This window comes from Mus musculus, chromosome 16 (assembly GCF_000001635.26).
Source record: "Mus musculus strain C57BL/6J chromosome 16, GRCm38.p6 C57BL/6J".
NCBI lineage: Eukaryota > Metazoa > Chordata > Mammalia > Rodentia > Muridae > Mus > Mus musculus.
The window spans coordinates 10,188,713-10,212,144 of NC_000082.6; the positions used below are offsets into that span (position 1 = coordinate 10,188,713).

General features: G+C 40.4%; 1 protein-coding gene across 5 annotated transcripts in view; it reads left to right on the forward strand.

The window, feature by feature from the left end:
- Positions 1-3,936: 3,936 nt before the first annotated feature.
- Positions 3,937-23,432, forward strand: part of Atf7ip2 (activating transcription factor 7 interacting protein 2) — a 58,083-nt gene continuing 38,587 nt past the window's right edge. For 2 of the 5 annotated variants that reach the window (NM_153123.2, NM_029253.1), the window contains exons 1-5: positions 4,194-4,313; positions 12,588-12,742; positions 15,892-16,010; positions 20,422-20,556; positions 22,293-22,391. In NM_153123.2, coding sequence (NP_694763.2) covers positions 12,598-12,742; positions 15,892-16,010; positions 20,422-20,556; positions 22,293-22,391 — 498 coding nt within the window. In that variant the 5' untranslated portion in view covers positions 4,194-4,313; positions 12,588-12,597. Of the gene's footprint in view, positions 4,314-12,587; positions 12,743-15,891; positions 16,011-20,421; positions 20,557-22,292; positions 22,392-23,432 lie in introns of all 5 variants that reach the window. The other 3 variants (XM_011246039.3, XM_006522684.4, XM_006522682.3) reach the window with 3 other exon arrangements.

The window sequence follows — 23,432 nt, forward strand, 5'->3', positions numbered from 1 at the left end:
TTTCAGGGACTTCCTGAAACTATTTTGATTTGCTCAACTTCTCTTTGATAAGCTTCTGAACAGAATGGAATGTTTCAGGCTTGGAAGAAACTGTTACATAACCACAGGGCAGCAGGCCTTAAGGGCATATACTTTGACAAGAGGACATTATTAAGCACCAGGCTTCACCAAATCTGACTCAGCCTAGGAGCCTGTCTCCTGCAGCTTTCTGACTTGCAGCCTTATGACTTTTTCATATATTGGTTGATTGTTTCTCCCAGTCAATCTCTTACCTGTTTCACAGAACAAACTGAGCTAACATAGCCACATCCCCATTATACCCTGAAGACTGACTTAGGGAAGTCTTGGGATCTCTTTGTCCCTCTTTCCACTGTGGTCATATTAAATACTTCTTTTTCTGCTTTTCTATATGTATTTGGCTCCCTTAGTTGTCTTATTGAGGATGAATAGCAAATTCGGTGTGTAGCACACACACACACACACACACACACACACACACACACACACACACACACACACAATGATCCTTAAGTCCTAGAGAACAAGACCATGTTTTTAAAAAAAAATTTTTATAAATGTGTGAATGTCCCTCCATGATTTATTTTTATCAAATGCATGCAAGTTTCCTTAGAAGCCAGAGGGTTTTGGATCCCCTGGAATTGGAATTATAGGCAGTTGTGAACTGCCTGATGTGGAGTGCTGGGAACTGAATTCTCTGCATTAGGACAAGTGTTCTAAACAGCTGGACCATCTCTTCTGCCCACAGGACCACTCAACATAGAAAACTTTAAGCGGCTAGTACCCAACAATTTGGTAATAAGGATTGTCTTAGGGTTTTACTGCAGTGAACAGACACAATGACCAATGCAAGTCTTATAAAGGACAACATTTAATTAGGGCTGGTTTACAAGCTCAGAGGTTCAGCCCATTATCATCAAGACAGGAGTATGGCAGCATCCAGGCAGGCCTGGTACAGGCAGAGCTGAGAGTTCTACATCTTCATCTGAAGGCTTTCAGGCAGCTAGAAGGAGGGTCTTAAAGCCCACACCCACAGTGACACACCTACTACAACAGGGCCACACCTTCTAATAGTGCCACTCTCTGGGCCAAGTATATACAACCCATCACATTCCAATCCCTGGCCCCCATAGACTTGTCTAAATATATGAGTCTATGGGGGCCATATCTAAACATAGCATAATGCAAAATACATTTAGTCCAACTTCAAAGGTCCCCATAGTCTATAGCAGTCTCAACAATGTTAAAAGTCCAAAATTCAATGTCTCTTCTGAGATGCATCTGATCACTTAACTGTAATCCCCAAAGCAAAACAGGAAACAAGCTAGGCAAACTTCAAACTCTGCATCTCCATGTCTGATGTCAAGGAGGTCTTCAGATCTCCGACTCCTTTTTCATTTTTGTTGACTGCAACAAACATCTTTCTCCTGGGCTGGTTCCACTCCCTGTTAGCAGATTTCCTCAGCAGATAGTCCATGGATCTGACATCTCTAACATCTTGGGGTGTCCAATGTTACAGCTTCTTGTTTCAATGTCTGGAATCCACACATGATCTTCTGGGCTTATCCAAAGGGCTGGGGTCATATCTCCAGCTCTGCCCTCATGGTACTGGCATCTCTAATACACTTGGGTCTTCTACTGCAACTTGGCTTCACCAATACCTCTCATAGTCTTTCTTCATAGTGCCAAGCCTCAAATCCTTTGCATGGCTTCTTCAGTTCTGGACCATCAACTGCAACTGAGACTGCACTTTCACCAACAGCCTTCCCTGGCCTCTCACAAAGACTCATATGCTCTTCATGACCCCTTCATGCCTTCAAAACCAGTACCACTTGGGTGACTTACTCATTACCAAGTACAGCTGCAGCATCTTGGCCATCTCTGGAACACAGCTTCTTTTTGTTCTCAGAAGACATTTCCCAGAAGATTTCACCTCAGTGATACTAGTCTCTTCTTAATTGCCATTAATTTCTTAGTTCCAGCTAACCAGCATCAGTTGCTCCAGTAGTCCCTTCTATTCTGGACTCTGAAATCCAGAACCAAGTGGCCAAAGCTGCCAAGTTCTGCTGCTTGCTGGGGTCATGCCCCCCCCCCCCAAATCCCTTCTTCTATTACATTATCACCAGCTTTCTGTTTTCCAACTCCTTCACTGCCTAAGTTTGGCTGTCCTGGAACTTACTCTGTAGACTGACTTTGAACTCAGAGATCTGCATGCCTATCTCCTAAACACTGAGATTAAAGGTATGGTCCACCAAACCTAGACTTAAGCTTTTCTTTACCTAGAACTTGCTGTGTTCTAGGCTAACCTTGAACTCAGAGATATGCTTGATTTGTTTCCTGGGATTAAAGGCTTGTACTACCGTGCCTGGACCTAAATTTAGCTGGGTGGGACTTGTTCCAAGACCACTACTCCTTAATTCAATTTAATATCCTTGAACAAAGGATTCAGCTCCATTTACTTCCTGGTGCCCCTTTAATACCATATATTTTATATTTTGCCTTTCTAAGCTTGCTACACTTGTTCAAAATATTCTTCATGAGACCTAACCAGAAAACAAAGTCTCTGCTGGGCTTTCTTGAAATTTCCTTTATCAGTATAATAAATCATTTTACCCTAACCTCAGCTAGACTCTTCATACAAGGGTAAAAAGCAGCCACATTCTTCACCAAAATACCACAAAAACAGTCTTTAGGCCACATATTGAAATTCTCCACTGAACCCTCTTGGGCCAGGTCTTCACAGTTCAAATCAATCTCAGCAACAAAGTCTTCCATATTCCTACTAGGATAGGCCATTAAGCCCAGCTTAAAGCATTCCACTGCTTTCCAAATCTAAAGTACCCAAATCCACATTCTTCCAAACAAAAGCATGGTCCAGCCTATCACAACAATACCTCAGTCCCTGGCACCACCTTCTGTTTTAGGGTTTTAGTGCTGTGAACAGACACCATGACCAAGTCAAGTCTTATAAAGGACAACATTTAATTGGGGCTAGTGTACAGGTTCAGAGGTTCAGTCCATTATCATCAAGGCAGGAACATGTCAGCATCCAAGCAGGCATGAGCTAAGAGTTCTACATCTTCCTCTGAAGGCTGCTAGCAGAATATTGGCTTCTAGACAGCTAGAAGGAGGGTCTTAAAGACCATACCCACTCCAACAGGGCCACACCTTTTCATAGTGGCCCTCCCCTGGCTGAGCATATACAAGTCATCACAAGGCTACATTTTACTATAATGTTATTTTTATTCATTTATTTTTATGTTTTGTTTTGTTTTGTTTTTGTTTTTGTTTTTGTTTTTGTTTTTGAGACAGTGTTTCTCTGTGTAGCCCTGGCTGTCCTGGAACTCACTCTGTAGACCAGGCTGGCCTCGAACTTAGAAATCTGCCTGCCTCTGCCTCCCAAGTGCTGGGATTAAAGGTGTGCACCACCACTACCCGGCTTCATTTATTTTTAGATTGGTGGGCCTAATGTTCACCTAGGCTGGCCTTAAACCCACCCAGATCAGCCATTCCCTGCATCCTGCTTGCTGAGATTGAAGTGGACCATAGCATGCAAATAACGGACTTTCCCATATTGCCCTGTGTGTAAAAGAAGACTGTGACAACCGGCAAGTTGATTCCTCTAGCACCTCAGCAATTCAGCTTTGCCAGTCAAGAACATTTTGCAAACAGCTCCCATTTGGCCGTGAGACTCTCTGTCTCCAGAGCACATCTGGTTATAGTGATGAGAAACACTGTTCTTCATGGTTCCTCAGTCCCTTCTCTGAACTGAGCTATGGAAATAAAGGCTCCACAGAAGTCAGTGAAGGCTCCCTGAAGCGGCAGAGTTTGGAGTCCACTGTGGTATCTGGAATTCACTGGCCAATCGCCATCCCGGTTCCAGGTCAACCGAATTGTCACAGTTGGAATCTACAATCCTTTTCCTCGGGGGCTTGTTTCTGTGGAGAAGGTTTCATTAGTAGTAACTTCCCAAACACCATCAAAATCTTCGTGCCACGCCTCCCTCGCGCTGGCTGAGCTGAGCGCCTGGCCTGAAACTCAGGGCCAGGCGACTGAGGCCGGCCTTCAGTCAGTTTACTTTTCCCTGAGCCGCGCCGCTCCCCGCCCACTGCCACTGTGATTGGCTGGGCTCTCTGACCTTCGCTCTGTCATTGGCTGGCACGAGGCCCGGGGGCAGAGGGAGGGAGATTTAGTCTAGCTCCAGCCCAACCGCGGGTCATTTTGTCTGGGGTCTCGGCTCTGGCTGAGGCCGGCGGAAGACGGCTGAGGACGGCTGAGGAGCGACGCCGCTCCAGGTACGTTGCGGCCGGCCGACGGGCGGGCGACGGCTCCGAGACGGAGGCCGTTGGCGGAGCCTACGGCCGGCTTCATGGCGGCGCTCGGCCCTCGGAGGCCGGATAAAGTGTGCACCCAGGTTCCTGGCCGGACTTGGGAGTTACCTGGCCCCGTGGAGCCGGAGTAGCGGGGGAGGTGGGGAGCCGGAAGCGTCAGGGGGGCGCCGCCTGAGGCAGAACGACCCGGTGGGGTGGGGAACTGGCATTTGCTGTTTGCGGCGCGCTCTTCCAGGTACCGCAGGTGAACCGATGAGGTGCAGCCCATTCCCAGTGTCTGTACATCAGGTACAGTGATGGATGGGGTCGTTTTACTCTGGGAAAAAGAAAAATGCAGCTTGCCATTTGGGATTGTGTTAGGCAGACAGACAGCAGAGGGAGAGAAGCAAGTTTGGACGGATTTGCTAATAAAGACCAGCATCGGGAGCTCGCTGGGCGGTGGTATGGAGTACCTGAGGAAAGACACCCCACCCCGTCAAGCCCGAATAAGTCAAATTTTGTGGAACTTACATTCACCACCCGCAGGGCTGCCCCTGGCAGAAAAGCAGCAGGACCCGCAATTTGCTTTAACATTTGAAGGCAAAGAGGAACTCATAAAGGCAGCTGACCGGGAGCAAGCAAGCCTTGTTTACAGAAGCAGACAGACAGCAGTCATTGACACATAGTATAGAAATTTATGGCTGCTCTCTTAGCTCTTACTCTGGCCCCCTTACCCCCCTCTCTCCATCTTCCTTTCCGCCACTCTCCATGTGGCCATGGCCAGCCTCTACTTCCCTAAACTCTCCCTCTCTGCCTGCCTTTCTACAATAAATGTCTAAAAACAACAACAACAACAACAAAAATTTATGGCTGGTCTACATGACCACTAAAGTTTTTCTTAATGCGTTCACTAGGGGTTGTAATTGTAGTTCAGTAGCCCAGTACAATAGGTCATAGTGAATTGATGCTGAACTCCTTTCAGGTAGAGGTTGATTTTTTATGGTGCCTAAAAACAGAAAAAAAAATAGCAATAGCAATTTCTTATTCTCATCTTTTTCCAAATTTGTCAAACAAACTAAATGATATGTCTCAACAAAGGAAACAACAATGGTCTCTCTGCTTAAAAAAAAACCTGACTTCCATCAGGCACGATTTAAATCCCAGCACTTCGAAAGCAGAGGCAATCAATCAAACGTGAAATGCCATGAGATGAAAGATTAATTGCATGCAGTGAATTTTAAGTCTTGTGACGGTTGCCTTTTATCTTTGTTTATCCCTCAATATTTTTAGAAAAGATGAATCTAACGTTAAGTTAGTCTCCCTAACTTAGTATGGATCTAGATAGCTATATTCTAAGATTAGCTCTTACCTCAGCAGAAATATGTAAGCAGTACATTTTAAAAATATATCTAACAACTAATGCAATTTAGGTAACTCTTGGATATTTTGGCTTACTTTATTGACCTTGTACTTGATGTTAGTCTTCAATTTCATTATATTTCCTTGCTACTTAATGTTTTGAATTTTGGTAAAGTTAATAGTTCCTTCATCACTGCATGCATTATTCTGTAGTTCTCTGATATATACACAATAATAAAAGTATTGTGTTTTTGTGGACATGTATATGTCCCTGTTCATGTGTGGAGGTCAAAGTACAACTTTTGGGATTTGTTGCTTCAGAATCTAGGAATCAGGCTTGCATAGCAAGGTCTTTTACCTTCAGAGCTATCTTACTTTCTGAGAATTAAACCAGGACTTATCCTATAACACACATAGCAGTAGAATTGGATAGTTTTTTTTTTTTTCTCATCTTTAGAAGTATAGGTAAATCATTCTGTACTTATGCAGTATCTAAAGAGAAAACCATGAGTTAAAAGGAGCTAAGGGTTGTAGATCCAGCTACTCAGGAGGGTAAATCAGTAGGATCATAATTGAAAGGTCTACCTGAACACTACAGAGTTTGTTTAAGGTCAACTTGGGCATCATTGTCTCAACATAGTAAAAGCTGAGAATATAGCTTAGTGGTAGAGTAATGCCTAGCATAAATGAGGCTGTGTAGTCAATCCTCACTACACAAACACTCCCACCAAATGAGGGGGTGGAGGTGGGGAGGAGATGATCAGATACGATTTTAAGTTTTGACTGTGAGTAAAGGTGTAAGTGAGGTTTGTGGTTCTAAATCTAGTCACCAGCTGAATAGAGCACTCACTTCTAAATGTAATTTCCATTAATAAACCTCTGAGGCAGTACTGTGTTTAATATTGTTGTGAAAAAGCTTGACAGCCATGGTAAAAGTTGCTGAGGACTGTTCTAGTACTCCATTCCTTTTTGCTCTAATCATCCAAAGGTAGGAAAAATATATAATATATGATAGTTTTACAGAGGCAGATTGAAGAAAGAACAAGCTAGACATAGGTAAAGACAGAATGAGTCAGAGAATGAGGAGCCAGAAGGTTGGAGCAGATTGCCAGCATTAGTTTGAGGCCAAGCAGAGCAAAAAGTTAGAGCCATCTGAAAAATACAGTATCTATTTAAACTTTTATTTTGCTAACAATTAGGTTTTCTGTGTGCAGTGATTAAATATCTTGTAACAGGAGGAAACCAACAACCACAAGTTGTCCTATGACTTCTAAGTGTACTCAGGGCATGATGCATATGTACACTCAAACACTTACACTTTTTCCTGGCATTGCCACACACACTAAATCAATAAATAAGTAAATGCAGTTTTAGATGCTGAAGAGCTGGCTCAGCGGTTAAGAGTACTCTTGTAGATCTGGATTTGGTTCCTAGTACTTACATGTTATTTTATAACTACCTGTTGTCCCAAGGGATCAACTCCAGTTCAGTGAATCTCATGATCTGGTCTCTTCTCATCTTCACTGGCACCATGTACTGGGTTGCTTCTGCCCTCAGGGTATCTAGGCAGTTATTGCACTGGGCTGGACTGGAAGGAATGAAGCTTAGCCAGGAGGATGGGTTAGCAGAATCTCAGTCCTGAGTAGGGGAGATATAGCCATCCCCAGAGAAGTTTTCAGTGAAACAGCTCTCTTTAGTGAGGGTACATAAGAGCTATATAAGCCTTGAGGAGTGGGTAGGGGTCTTGAGGGTGAGTGTACATCATTGGCTGAGACTGGGGTACTGGGAATGCTTCATTTGCATGAAGAGGAATTCTGAGTGCTTGCTGGATATGTCCTTATAGGAATAGAGGAAGTTTAACCTGTAATTTGGCCATTAGGCTATGTGACTACCTCAAGGGTGGTAGAGGTTGTAAGGCTTACATGTGCTGGGACATGCAGGCCCAGAGCAAGAAGGAAACAGCCCTACCCCTGCCAATCTCAGGATGAGATTTTTCAGGGTTTAGACATGTCTTGACCTCACTCTTGCTCCCAAATGGCTCCCCAAGTCACACAGCTTTACGGCCTCACAGTGTACATATATATACTCAGATATACACACATAATTTACATATTTACAATTTAAATATTGTAATATAAAAATTAAAATAGGTACACATTTCACTTTATTAATAGATAGAAGTTCATGAATAGCACTGTTAAGAAAATTAATCTCATTGGGCCATATATGTACATTTACCACATAATATATGACAAAACCTTTTCTGGGGAGACAAAACACCCAGGTCTGCTCAACCCAGATAGGGAACCCATGACAGACCAGAGAGTGGATACCACCAAAGTCCAATTTGTTTTATTGGGAACCAATAAGTTTTATTGGGGTTACTTAAAGGAATATAGGTACCTTATATTAATAGAAATGACTCAAAGATGGCTGAATCACCAAAGTCCACTCCAACATGGGTGACAGCTCACACAGCTGGGAACCTGGAACACACTGCACATCCTGTAAGCAGCCCAATGGGTCTAAAAATGCAATGTGTGTATGTGTGTGTGTGTGTGTGTGTGTGTTTGTGTTGTTTTGAGACAGGGTTTCACTGTGTTGCCCTGGCTGTCTTGGAACTCTCTCTCTCTCTGAAGACCAGGCTAACCTTGAATGGACTCACAGAGATCCATCTGCCTCTGCCTCCTGAGTTCTGGGATTAAAGTCATGCACTGCCACCCCACCTGGTTTACCAATTGCCTTTAAAAGGAGAGAGTTTAATTTGAATGCTGTTGAAGAGGCTCCATGCTTGAAAACAACCTACTAGGAAAATATTTCCTCAGATTGTGACACCAAAGAATAGTAATAGACCACTATAGATTTGGTACAAAAGGGTGAGGCTTTCCAGAGTGGTAGCAGAATGTGACAGTATTGCCCACATGACACTGGGGTTTTGCAGGTATGGAATATGTAAGACTGCAGGGTTCATGAAGTCTTGTGGCAAGGTTACTGAAAGTAACTTGTTTGGTTTTATTGTTTTGTTTTACAGTAACTCACAATTAAGAGATTGCCTTGAGCTGGGTATGGTAGTATAGCAGAGGCAAGTAGATCTCTGAGTTCAAGACCAGTCTGGTCTATTAGTGAGTTCCATGCTGGTCAGGGCTGCATAGTAAGACTCTGGCTCAAACAAACAAACAAAAACTCAATTGGCTCTAGTCTCAGAAGAAATTGAGACTTTTGAACAGTGTTTGGACTGTTAAAGATTTTGGGAGTTTTAAACTACATTCTGCATTATGAAATGACCATATATCTGTGGATCAGGGAATGGATGTTGTTGTTTGAAATGTGAAATGTCCCTTATAGCAATGATTATCAACCTTCACAATGCTGTGACCCTTTAATACCAATAATTGTAGTGATCCCCATAAAATTATTTTCCTCATTACTTCATAATTGTAATTGCATCGTAATGAGTCTGTGGTTTATGTAACCCCTGTCTCCACCCACAGATTGAGAACCATTTGACTTATAAACTTATGTATTTAAATACTTGCTCTCCAACCAATGGCTCTGTTTTGGAGAGTTGTGATCTTTTAGCTGATAGAGTCTTGTAGGATTAACCAAAGTCTCTGGGAATGAACCTTGACATTTATAGATCAACTCAACTTCTGTCTGCTCTGTGTTTTCTAAATGTGGGTCAGTGTGACCAGCTATTTTATCCTCCTATCTCCATGCCCTCTTCATCACAATCTGCTGCATTCTCTGAAACTGTAAGCCAAAATAGCGCTTTCCTCTTTTTTTTTTTTGGGGGGGGGGGGGTTCGAGACAGGGTTTCTCTGTATAGCCCTGGCTGTCCTGGAACTCACTTGTAGACCAGGCTGGCCTCGAACTCAGAAATCCGCCTGCCTCTGCCTCCCAAGTGCTGGGATCAAAGGCGTGCGCCACCATGCCCGGCAGCTCTTTCCTCTTTTAAATTGTTTGTCAGGTCTTGACTGCAGCAACAAAAAAGTAACTAATTCAGACTCATTACTAAGTAAGGCAAGAATGAAGGGATGCACACAAATGGTGCACAAATATACATTTATTTAGGCAAAACACTCATATGCATAAAAGTTAAATTTTTAAAAAACCATTCCAAAGAAATAACTACAATTGTGTGATATGCTGTTACAAGAAATAGAAAAATTCCCAAAGAGACATGAATTACTAAAACTGACTGGAAAACGAAAACTTGCATAGGGCTCTAACAATAGATAAAAGCCCCTAGTTAGGAAAGCCTCAATTGAGATTATTTCATTGAAAATTTTTACTGTATCCTTTTCTTTTTCTAAAGAGATCTGATTGTATATGAGGCCATTAAGTTATATAAACTTTGGATCAGTTTGGTAGGTGATTATATTTATTTATTTGCAAGGCAGTTACACACAAATTTCTCTCTCTTGGGCAGGTTCTACTCCTTTTGTGAAGCTTTCCATGGAAGATAGCTAATGGCTTTGATATTTTAATATCCTGGAGTCTCCAGTACAATTCATGGCTCCCTTTCATAGCTTCACAAAATAGCCCCTTAAGGCTTCCATGTAGGGACTCCTTTGCCAAATGTCTGGCCTCAGTGATTCTCTTTAACAGCAAAGGAATATTCTCAACCTCACACCCCACCTCATCTCCTGTTTCCTTCATGATTCTAAATACAGAAGCACGTGGCCAAAACTGCCAACCAAGTTCAGCTGCCTGCTTGAGATGAATCATTGCTCCATTACTGTACACAATCTTTTCATTTGTTGTTTCTTTTTAGGAGCAAAAAACTCCTCAGAAATGTTCCTTTTACAAGTTACAGGATTAGCTTTATGGGGTCTTGCCTTGAAGAGGCACACTCCCTTTATTCCATTTCACAACAGGTCTTAATCTCTTTTGATATAAATCTTGGCTCCAAAATTGAATCCCCTGGCACTCTTTTTGATTCACATGCTACATTTTGTATTTCCTCATTTTTTAAAAAAAATACAAACAGTACATTTTTAAATTTCTTCTTGCCTGGCTTGTACCTTGTAAACCTGCCTAAGACTGATGATGCATAACCACTCAATAGTTATTATTAGGCTGTCTTGAAATTTCCTCTGCCAAGGAAAGTAATCCAGAGCCTTTTAATTTGGCCTCAGGAAGATTCTTGGGACATGGACAAAAAGCAGCTACATTCTTTGCCAAAGTATCATAAGCATAGTTTCTGGCCTAGTTGCTAGTATTATTCCCCTCAGAAACATCATATGAACCTCCAGTAGTCCACATTGCTCTCAGCACTACTGTCTTCCAAGTTCCTACAAGCCCCATTTACAGCATTTACTTGAATTCCTAGTCCAAAGTCCTCCAAAGAGCAGCATGATCAGGTCTAAATCATCAATCCTGGTAACAACTTTTCTTAGATTTCTATTGCTATGAGAAGTCACCATAACCAGAGCAATTTATAAATTTATTTTGGCCCTTATAGTTACAAAGGCTTAAGTTGATGATCACTATGGAGCATGGAAACATGTAAGCAACCATTGCACTGGAAGAGGCAGAGAGAACTAATTTGGAATGTCTTGGACTTTTGAAATCTCAAAGCCCATCTCCAGTGATACTCCTCCTCCAATAAGGCTATTCAATCTATCCAAAACTTTCCCTCAACTGGGGACCAAGTATTCAAACATGAGCCTATGGGAGCCATTCTTATTCAAACCACATTGGTGTTTTTCCTGGTGGTTCATGTTTGTAACCCCAGTCCTAGAGAAAGGAGATAGGAGGATCCCAAAATTCTCTCAGCTAGTCTAGCCTGTTAGTTTCTCCTGTAGCTAAGATGCCTGTCAGTATGTGTGGTTCTTCATTTTGCTGCTAGAGTGTGAAAACACCACTGGGCAGACAAAAATGCAGAGACACCAGGCTGCGTTTCTCCTGTCACAGGAGTAGGTTGCTAGGCTTTAGGGAAGTGCTGATACACTTCTCAGGGGGGTGGGAAAACACAGTCTAAGATATGGAAGGCTGAAGCTGGGGTTTCCTGACTCCTGGGAATCCAGTTGCCTCTGGAAAATCACACAGAGGAGTCAGAAACGGAGGGTCAGGGTGCCTGGGCCTGCAATGAAGAGCCTGGGCCAGGGGCTCCCAAACTCCTGGATATCAGGTGGGTGCCTGAGTTCTTGGAACTCTGAGCCAGCTCAACCTTACCAAGTTTCCTGGCATGGTCCACTGTCCCACAAATCTGGTGTCACCATGTCTACCTGTTCTGTGCCTGGGGAGCTAGGTTAGACAGGTATACTGTTTCCTACTTTCTTCTTTATCAACTTACTCCATGTACTTGATTTTTAGTGAATATATGGACGTACTTTTAAAAAAATATTTATTTTATGTATGTGAGTAAACTGTTGCTGTCTTCAGACACACCAGAAGAGGGCATTGGATTCCATTACAGATGGTTGTAAGCCACGATATGGTTGCTGGGAATTGAACTCAGGACCTCTGGAAGAGCAGTTAGTGCTCTTAACTGCTAAGCCATCTCTCTAACCCCAATGGGCACACTTTTATTGTTACATTTATTTATGTCTTAGAGCTTTCTACAGGAATAAGATTTGCCCATTTCAAAGAGATGACTATGTAGTGGTTTTCTTCCAAAAATTTTATCATGTGACCAATCTAATGTTGTTTTGTATGTGAGGTTTTTTTCTGGTTTTGATCCTCCTATTGGTACCACTGTCTTCATTATAGTATGACCTATTTAAAATCTTAGATCTAGTTATTTCTGTCTAGAATATAACTTCCAAATAGAAATAAATATGGAAAGATAGCCTAAGTATTATTCTAATATTATGATAACTATTTCACTGGGAAAATGCACTTAAATCTTTTTTTTCTTTTTTTTAAACAAAGTATCATATATACCTTAAATTCTAGGATATGAAATATGGAAAGTCCAGACAGAAAAAGACAGAAGGTTTTAAAGGCCAAGAAAACAATGCCTACAAGTTACCAGAAGCAGTTGGAGATCCTGAACAAGTCAACGAATGTTGAAGCTCCAAAAACAACAGTTGGAACTAATATTCCAAATGGTAATCAGAGTTTAAATCCTGGATTTATAGCTAGCAAGTATACTCCTTCTGAACATATTGACTCCTCATTTAACTCTTTGAGAATTCAATATTTTCACAGAAAAGGATAACATTTTCCCAGAATTTAATTAAATAGAAGTTGTTTCAGAAACAAAATCAGGAAACACAAAGCCAAGGACAGCTATTGACTCCTCCAGCAAATACTCCACACAAGAGGCAGCAGAGTTGCAAAACATACCTGAAACTCATTTTAAACAGGAGTTGAATGTATCAAGATCTTTTTCTGGACATGAAGAGAATTATAACTTTATACTAAAAAGTTAGTGGCCATCTGTTAAATTGAGTGCTATAACTCAGAATACTTTGGTTAACAAGAGAATCAACAATTTTTAAGTTGAGACTCTTGAGAAAGCACCTAACCTGGCGAAATCAGTCTGCTCTAGTAATTGTGCTGGTACTGTTTTGAAAACTGAAGAATATAGTGGGATCTGTTACTGTGGCATTTTAAATTGTGAACATATGACTACTCAAAGTGGCAGTTCTTATTTGGCTTTGATAGGAGTAACAGTAAGTGTATGCCTCTATATCCTTTGGAGAAATTCAAATAGTCATTTTGCTTAGGGGAATTTTAATGTCTCAAACATACAAAAAGGCTACATATAGATAGGACAAAAAGTAAATGATGGCTGTGTTCTCAAATTATTTTACTTGTGAACTGTTCTTGATTCTGAGATGGAAAGATATGTTGTTAAAGGAAAAAGTTATGGCTAGTCACTGTAATTATTGGCTTTATTCCTATTGCTAGAGTGGGCAACAGGCAGAACCAAATTCTGTTGAAAAGAGCTCTTTTTGGAGTCTGGGGTTCTCAGTTGACAGAGTGCTTGCTTATTGTATATGGAACTCCGGGTTCAGTCCCCAGCACCACATAAATTGGACATTGTGGTGCATGCCTGTAATCCAGAGGACTAAAGAGGTAGAGACAGAAGGATCAGAAGTTTAAGGTTATCCTCAGCTACACAGCAAATTTGAGGCCAGACTGGTCTACATGAAACAATGACAAACCTTCCTATCCTGTGGGCAGGTTAAAATTATTGCCAAAGGAAAGGAAGTGAGATACAGAGGAGAAGCAACCTGATTGGTTAGTGCATGTCTGTTGTACTTAATCATTCAATCACCTCTGAGTTTTAAAATAGCTTATTTCCATATAAGTAGGTTATACAAGCTAGAGAACTGACTTAGTGATTAAAAGCACTGGCTGCTCATGTGGAGGATGCAGGTTTGATTCCCAGCACTCTGATGATGGCTCACAACCATTTATAACTCTACTTCCAGGGGATCGAATGCCCCTTTTAGGTGCTTTTCAGGCACACACATGATACACTGATGATACATACATTCAGCACCCCCTCCCAAAGAAAGTCAGCTACAGTCTGTTTACACATCAAGTTAAATTATGATTTACCACATAGAGAAAGACCAAAACCAAACTATAAGTACCTATGCAGGCAACTTTCGGGCAAACTTGACTCAATTTAATGATATCCACTATATCTAAAGGAAAGTGAAATGTTACCCCCCAAAAAAGGATTAATCATGTTTTCCATGAAAATATAGAAAGTCTCAAAAGATAGTTTATGGCAGCTGGTTCATTTTAACTTTGTCTTTTGTTATTTTAAGATTTTGTTTATTAGATTACAGGTTTTTATTAGTATTTATTAATTGTACGTAACAGGTTTCACTGATATTTTTATATATACAGAAAGTATTTTGATCATATTTGTTCCCAACCTTATTGCCATCTCTACTCCTTGTTTTGATGATTCCCTTCCTCTTCAGACTGAGTATATAGCTCAGTTGTAGATCTCTTATCTACCCTGACTTTGATTTCTAACACAGCAAAAGAGGAAGAGGGTTGAAACTAAATAATCTTTCTTATACCTTCATGGGTGTTTGTTGTGATCCAATGAGTTTAAATAGTGTTGCTTACAGGAACATGAGTATATTACTAGTGGATATACTACTAAATTAAATGACTCCCCTCTTTCTGCAAACATTAACTGCCAATTAACTGCCTTGGGAGCTTTGTAATTCCCCCTAGAGAACAGGTATATTAAGTTGTTCATAAATCTTTTTCTTTCCATAGAATTGATTTATAGATTATATGCCAAATAAGAGATGATAGATGCAGTTAATTTATGTGTCTGTCTGTGTATATGCCCAACTACAAAGAGCTACCAGAAGAGAAACCAAGTAATTAAAGGAAGTTCTATAATATAAAATATCAAAATAAATGTTATTAGAAGTAGGATATTTATGTTGGTTGACTAAAATGCTGATTAGGACCAGCAAGATGGATTAGCAGATAAAGGTGCATATTCAAAGCCTGATTTTAATTCCAGAAATGCACATAAAGATGGAAGGAGAGACCTGACGTCACAAAGATGTCCTCCTACCTCCACACTTAATGTAATGGCATGCTCACAAAATGTATTATGTACTGTGTACACATGCACACACTAAAGTAATGGATTCCTTAAGTGCCTATATATAGAAAGGTTTAAATTGTACAATTTATTTAGGGTTTTGTTTGGGGGTTTTTGGTTTGTTTTGTTTTTTATATTTTGGTTATATATTTGGCAGGGTTCTTTTTTTTTTTCTCATGTGTTTTGTTTTGGTGAGACAAGGCCTCATTATACAGCTCAGTCTGGCCTTGATTCTTAATCCTCTTACTATCTCCCAAATGTTGTAATTCGAACTGTGTGCCACCTTGTCCAGTAGATATCTGGTAAAACAAGACTGAAAAGGTTTATATGTGAGACCAGAATCCTACCAAAGATTTGTTTGTTAAAGAACATTTTTATGGAAAAAAATTTTATGCAGCTACCTTCTTTTTTTTTTTTTTTTAAAGATAGAGTCTCACTATGTAGCACTGTCTGACCCTGAACCCACCGAGATCTATCTGCCACTACCTCTTGATTACTTGGGTTAAAGTCATGCACCACAATGCCCAGCTAAAGTTAATTAAAAAAAAAAAAAAAGGAAGGTACTGCTGTTGTCACATTATAGTTTTTTCACTTGATTATACTCCCTAAAGTATTTATTTCCTTCTTAGGAAGAAATATTTTTATCTATGTTTTTCTCTCTTCAAGGTCATAATCAGAAGATGTTTTCAAAAAACAAAGAAAATGTTAAGGTCATGAAAGTTTCAGAGCAAATTAATGAAAATGCTTGTGGGGCTCTGGAAAGACATACAGCACTGCTAGAACAGGTAACGTGTGACTTAAAATATTAAAATGTGTGGCCTTAGGAACTTATACTTAGGATTAGTAAACAATGTTGAAAGGGCTAGAGAGATAGCAGAAGTTAAGAGCACTTGCTGTTTTTGCAGAGGACTGAGATCAGTTCCCAGCATCCATGTCTGATGGTTCTTGTGTACCTCCCACCACCACTACCCACCCTCTCTCCTGGAATGTCTTAGGGTTATTATTGTTGTGATGGAACACCATGACCAAAAGCAGCATGAGGAGTAAAGAATTTATTTTGCTCCTACTTCAGTATAACAGTAAGTCACTGGGGAAAGTAGTCAGGGCAGGGACCAGGAGCTGATGCAGAGGCTATGGAGAAATGCTGCTTACTGGCTTGCTTCCTATAGCTTGCTCAGCCCGCTTTCTTTTAGAATCTAAAACTACCAGCCCAGGAATGGCACCACACATAAAGGTTTTAGGCCCTCCCCTGTCAATCACTAATTAAGAAAATCCCATACTGGCTTCTATAGTCCAGTCTCATGGATGTACTTTCTCAATTGTGGTTTCCTCCTCAGATGATTCTAGTTAGCTATGTCAAGTTGACATAAAACTAGCTAGGACATAATTCAGATAAAACCAATGTCTTAGTTAGGGTTTTACTGCTGTGAACAGACACCATAACCAAGGCAAGTCTTATAAAAAAATATTTAATTGGGGCTGGCTTACAGGTTTAGAGGTTCAGTCCATTATCATCAAGGTGGGAGCATGGCAGTATCCAGGCAGGCATGGTGCAGGCAGAGCTGAGAGTTCTATGTCTTCATCCAAAGGCTGCTAGTGGAAGACTTACTTCTAGGCATCTACGGTGAGGATCTTATGCCCACACCCACAGTGACACACCTACTCCAACCAGGTCACACCTATTCTAAAAAGGTCATACCTCCAAATGGTGCCACTCCCTGGTCCAAGAATATACAGACCATCACATTCCACTCCCTGGCCCTCATAGATTTATTGAAAAACATGAGTCTATGGGGGCCATACTTAAACATAGCATAATGCAAAATGCATTTAGTTCAACTTTCAAAGACCTCACAGTCTATAGCAGTCTCAACAATGTTAGAAGTCCAAAGTTCAAGGTCTCTTCTGAGATTCATCCAATCACTTAACTGTAATCCTCAAAGACAGGAAACCAGCTGGGCAAATTCCAAACTCTGCATCTCCATGGCTGATGTCAAAGCAGTCTTCAGATCTCCACTCCTTTTTCATCTTTGTTGACTGCAACAAACTGCTTTCTCCTGGGCTGGTTCCACTCCCTGTTAGCAGCTTTCCTCAGCATGTATCCCATGGCTCTGGGAAACATCTTTGAGTCTCCAAGGCAATTTCAATGTTACAGCTTCTTTCAGTGTCTGGGATTCCACTTAATCTTTTGGACTCCTCCTAAGGGCTGGCATCACTTCTCCAGTTCTGCCCTCTATAGTACTCTAAGCTCAGGTTTATCCACTCCACTATGGCTGCTGTTCTTGGTGATCATCCCATGGTACTGACATCTCCAATACACTGGGGTGTTCCAGTCCAACTAGGCTTCACCAATAGCCTCTCATAGGCTCTCTTCATGGTGCCAAGCCTCAAATCCTTTGCATGACCCCTTCAGTCCTGGGCCATCAACTACAGCTGAGGCTTCACCTTCTCCAATGGCCTTCCATGACCTCTCATAGTGCCAAGCCTCAGCTGTTCTTTATGACACCTTCATGCCTTCAAAACCAGAACCACCTGGGTAATTCTTACATATTACCAATTCCAGCTGCAGCACGAGGTACAACCTTGGCTATCTCTGGAACACTACTTCTATTTGCTTGCAGAAAACACTTCCCAGAAGGTTTCACCTCAGTGACACTGGTCTCTTCTTAATCACCGCTAATTTCTTAGCTCCAACTAGCCAGCATCGATTGTCCAAGTAGTCCCTTCTATTCACTTTAAAGCCAGAGCCACATTGCTGAAACTGCAGAGTTCTGCTGCTTGCAGGAACTGGAACATGGTCCCTTTGTTCTATTACATTATCACCAGCTTTCTGTTCTCCAACTCCTTCACTACCTAAGATTGGCTGTTCTAGATCTTGCTCTGTAGATTGACCTTGAACACAGAGATCAGCATACCTGTCTCCTGGAATTAAAGGTGTGCACCACCATGGCTGGATCTAAATTTAGATGGGTAGAATCTTCCCCGAAAGTACCACTCCCTTAATCTTTTATCTTCTAGAACACAGGATTTTGCTCCATTTCACTTCCTGGTACCTCTTTAATACTCGAACTATATATTTTATATTTTCCCTTTCTAAGCTTGCTATGCTTGTTCAAACTTCTCTTTATAAGACTTAACCAGAGAACAAAGTCTCTGCTGGGCTTTTTTGAAACTTCCTTTGTCAATGCAATTAATCTGAGTCTCTTCACCTTAGCCTCAGGCAGACTTTTCAGTCAAAGGGCAAAACGTAGCCACATTCTTCACCAAAATATCACAAAAACAGTCTTTATGCCAAATTCTGAAATTCTCCTTTGAAATCTCTTGGGCCAGGTCAACACAGTTCAAATTACTCCCAGCAACAAAGTCTTCCATATTCCTACTAGACTGACCCATTAAGCCCCATTTAAAGCATTCCACTGCTTTCCAAATCCAAAGTCCCCAAATCCACATTCTTTCAAATAAAAGCATGGTCAGGCCTATCACAGCAATACCCCACTCCTGGTACCAACTTCTGTCTTAGGGTTTTACTGCTGTAAACAGACACCATAACCAAGGCAAGTATTATTTAAAAAAAAAAAAAAAACTCAACATTTAATTGGGGCTGGCTTACTGGTTCAAAGGGTCAGTCCATTACCATCAAGGTGGGAGCATGGCAGTATCCAGGCAGGCATGGTGCAGGCAGAGCTGAGAGTTCTATGTCTTCATCCAAAGGCTGCTAGTGAAAGACTGACTTCCAGGCAACTAGAATGAGGATCTTATGCTCACACCCACAGTGACACACCTACTCCAACCAGGTCACACCTATTCCAATAAGGCCATACCTCCAAATGGTGCCACTCCCTGGTCCAAGAATATACAAACCATCACTACAATAAGAGAAAAATGATTTACATTACCAATATATTTCTATTTTCAGGAATGATTCTAGTCTAAGTAATCTACTCAATTACATGTCTGTAAATGTCTTGTAGAAGGAGGTGGAATTTTTATTTAGTAGGCTGCCAAATGTGTAAGACAAACATTGAGCTTTACTTACAGTCCAACATTTTGTATTGGTCATGGGTTTTTTTTTGATCAGCAGCAATAGCTATTTATTGATTGCCTTACAATTGTTTACTATTTCATAGATTCAGACAACCTTGTAGTTCATTTTAGAGTCTTGATATATGCAAGTTACATACATACCTCCTCTTCCAAACTAACCTAGGTAAACTGATTTTTAACACTGTTAAGTATACTTCTTGTCTTCATTTTTGCCCAATTATGTATTTCTATGTGGCCTGTCTGTCTGATCAATTATGAGATGAAATATAACTTCAGACTAGGCATAGTGGTCCATTCCTTTAATGCTCAGTGCTTAAGAAAGGCAGAGGTAGACAGCTCTCTGAGTTTGAGGCCAGACACATCTCTAGAGTGACTTCCAGAACAGACAGACAGGGCTATACAGAGAAACCCTGTCTCATAGAAATAAAACAAAACAAAAACAAACAAAGGCCTGGTGTGGGTGGGTGGGTATAATCTTCAATTCTAGTGAAATAACTGTATTCTGGTTCTGTTTTGATGAGTCTGATTGTTATTTGTGTGATAAATGTATATTATTGGAAACAGTAGTCAACTGGAACTATATGAATTGAAGTCAACATTTTGAAGATGAATTTAATTTTTAACATGTTTATGTGCCAAATATTAGATTGTTGTGCAAAATTTAATACCAATTTTTATAAAACTTAACTGGTGTAGTAATGTGCAGTAATTTTTCATTATAAAACATCAGGAAAGAGTAAAGCAGCTTCTAAGCAGTAGAAAATAAGCTGGGTATGGTACACACCTTTAGTCTAGCACCTGTGATACAAAGGCAGATGGATCTCTTTGAGGTTGAGGCTAGTCTGGTCTACTACAGACTAACTGGGTCTACATAGTGAAAAAGTCTTGTCTCAAAAAAGTAGGAGTGAACTGGAGAGATGGCTCAGAGGTTAAAACAATGACTTTTCTTCTAGAAGACCCTCAAGTTCCAGCACCCACATGCCACCTCATGATTATCTGTTAGCTCCTGCTCCAGGGGAACCTGATGCCCTCTTCTGGCCTTTGCAATGTAGCACATGCATATATGCACACAAAACATAAAAATAAAAAGTAGTAAGTGAAATTGTTTTAAAATCTGAAACTTGTATGTTTTGGCTTTTATTTAAATTCTAGGTTAAACATTGGATTCGACAGGAGATTTGCATGATAAACTGTAATTTATTTGATAAAAAACTGAATGAATTGAATGAACGCATTGGGAAGACCCAGTGCAAGAGTAGACATGAAGCAATAGCTGGTGAACTCTTTGTAAGTTTCTAATTTCGTTTTCTTCCTTTTAATATGTGTAGAATGTGGTTATATGCTGCATGTTGGGAAAGGGAGGCAATAAAATAGTAGTTCTCAACCTTCCTAATGCTGCAGCCCTTCAGTATAGTCCCTCATATTGTGGTGACCCCCAACCATGAAATTACTTTTGTTGCTACTTCATAATTGTAAATTTTTTTCTGTCATAATGTCATGACCCACAGATTGAGAATCACTACAATAAAAGAAGCCCCAATTAGTTTAAGATTCGAGAAATAGTCTTAGTTCTAATAGGCATGCTGTATTCATTGAGGGTTATCTGTGGTATGTAAGCATTTTCTTTCCATTCTGATATGTGTCTTATTAGAACCTACATAATTTATTTTAAGATCTTTCAAACTTTGCCTTTTTTTTTGGAAAAAAAAAGATTTCTAGGATTTATGACATTTTTGACCAACATCAATTTTATTACAGACAAAGTTTCCAGTTTTATTTTTTGAGGTTGGATCTGGCTATATGCAGTCTAGGATAACTTTGAACTTATATCATTCTGCTTTAGTTCCCTTAATTTTGGAATTGCAATCATGTACCACCAGAACAAGCCCCTTCCCTTCTTAACTATCTTATGTAACCGATTGTCACTTACCAGTTTTCTACATTTTGGGTTCTGTATCTATACTTACTGCAGGCTGCATCCTTTTAATGTGATGTAGTCTCATTACATAGCTCCAACTACCTCACCATCCTGGAATTCACTATGTAGATTAGGCTGGCTTCTAATTCACAGAGACTTGCCTGTCACTGACTCCTTAATGCAGAGATTAAAGGCATGCACCAATATAGACAGACTGAAAATATTCAGGGAAAAAGTGTTTGTGTTAAACATATACCATCTTTTTGTCTGGTCATTATTCTCTGAACAGTATGGTGTAACAACTCTATAGTAACATTCCTGTTGTATTAGATAGACACTGTAAGTAAAGATAATTTAAAGTTCACAAGAGGATGTGTGTATGGTTTTAACATCTGCAGATTTTTGTATCTATAGAACCTGGAACTATTCCTCCATGGATAGCAAATGATGATGACCATGTAAGAATTTATCACTGGGGCTGGTGATATAGCTAAGTTGTAGTGCTAGCATAGCTAGTAGTAAGTCCTGAGTTTGATCCCCAACAAATATAAACAGGGTATGCTTATGTACAACTTGATTACCCAGAGATAGAGGCAGGAAAACTAGGAATTCAAAGATATCTTTGGCTACATACCCTATCAAGGCCACCCTGAAATACATAAGACCATACCTACAAATAATAAATTAAATAAATAAATAAATAAATGCATTTAAAAAGTAAAGATGCTAGCTAAGAGAATGGAAGAATAGAAGACATTCCCTGCTAGGGGGTCATTAGAGTCTAGAATTATGAAAAGTTGCCGGGCAGTGGTGACACATGTCTTCAATCCCAGCACTTAGGAGGCAGAGGCAGGCAGATTTCTGAGTTCAAGGCCAGCCTGGTCTGCGGAGTGAGTTCCAGGACAGCCAGGACTACACAGAGAAATCCTGTCTTGAAAAACATTAAAAAAAAACAAAAACAAAAAGTAATGAAGTAAAAGAAAAACCTTTTCATTTATTTGTGTAGATGCCTGCATTTCATAAGACTACTTGGTCAAGTTTGTTTTCATTCTTTTGTAGTATTTGGTACTCTGTTTTGGTATTCACTTAGTTTTCTTTCTTCTAGGTAAAAATAAGAAGACTTCAAAAACGCATCAAAACAGTATTATCATCTCAAAGAAATTGTTTGGAACCAAACACATTACCCAGTAATACAGTCTGTAAGGTTCGTATAAACACATAGTCTGCTTGGATTGTTGGACCATAAGATATAAATATACTTCCAAATGAGGCCAGAAAGCTTGGGTATAGTGTTGGCTTCTTGATTTTTAAATGTAAATGTGAAAAAAATTACAGAAGTGGTACTGAAGGGAGGGACTGTGTAACAAAAAGGAGCCAAGACTTGATGATCTGGGAAATTCTCAGCATATCCAGAGCACAATTCTAAAATGAGGTTTGTGAACAGAAAAACAGCTCTGGGGAACAAGGATATGTACAGCCACTACCTTTTGGTAGTCCTTGGAAGAACCAAGGTCATGGTATTTGCCACTTATTCCTTTTATAGTCACTCTATTTAGGTTAGTATGTGCATCCTGGCTTCCTCTGAGCTGTAGTTTCAATAACAACTTCTTTAATGGCCTTTGTGTGCTCTTCTGCTTGGCTTCATTCTTTGGGCTCCACACGGTCACCTGTGATCATCATGTAAGTGCTATCTCAATTGTCACTGCTGTTAGCCTGTGTTCACCATCACAGAGTGGATTGGCCTGCTGGCACTCTGGTTTGGTGCTGAGTGCTGATGTGGCTTTAGTAGTCTACATCCTGCTACTGGCCTACTATTGTGGGATGATGGCAATATTGCCGTTGAAGTAGATTGGGTTGGCTGCTTATCTTGGGTGGAGTTCTGGGGGTTGCTCCATTGGACTATGCTTGCTATTGTTGCTGAAGCCAGTTACATTTCCTCTGTCCCAAGTGTTGACCCAGCTGCCACTATTTGTACAAATGTACAGCTGGGACATTTGATTCTTCTGGTATTGGGTTTGGTTAGCACCACTACTATGTATTAGAAACGAGGGGATGGATAGATAGATGTCTGCCATCCTTATAATCTAGTATGGATGTATAGAGAGTACTCACTGTGGTCATGAGGATCATATCTAGTTTTCCTTTTTCATTAAATTTTTCAGCTACTTTATGCTTATCCATTGAATTATTACAAGGCTGAAAAGTTGTAGTTAGAGTAGAGAAGAGGAAGAAAATGGATCTGGGT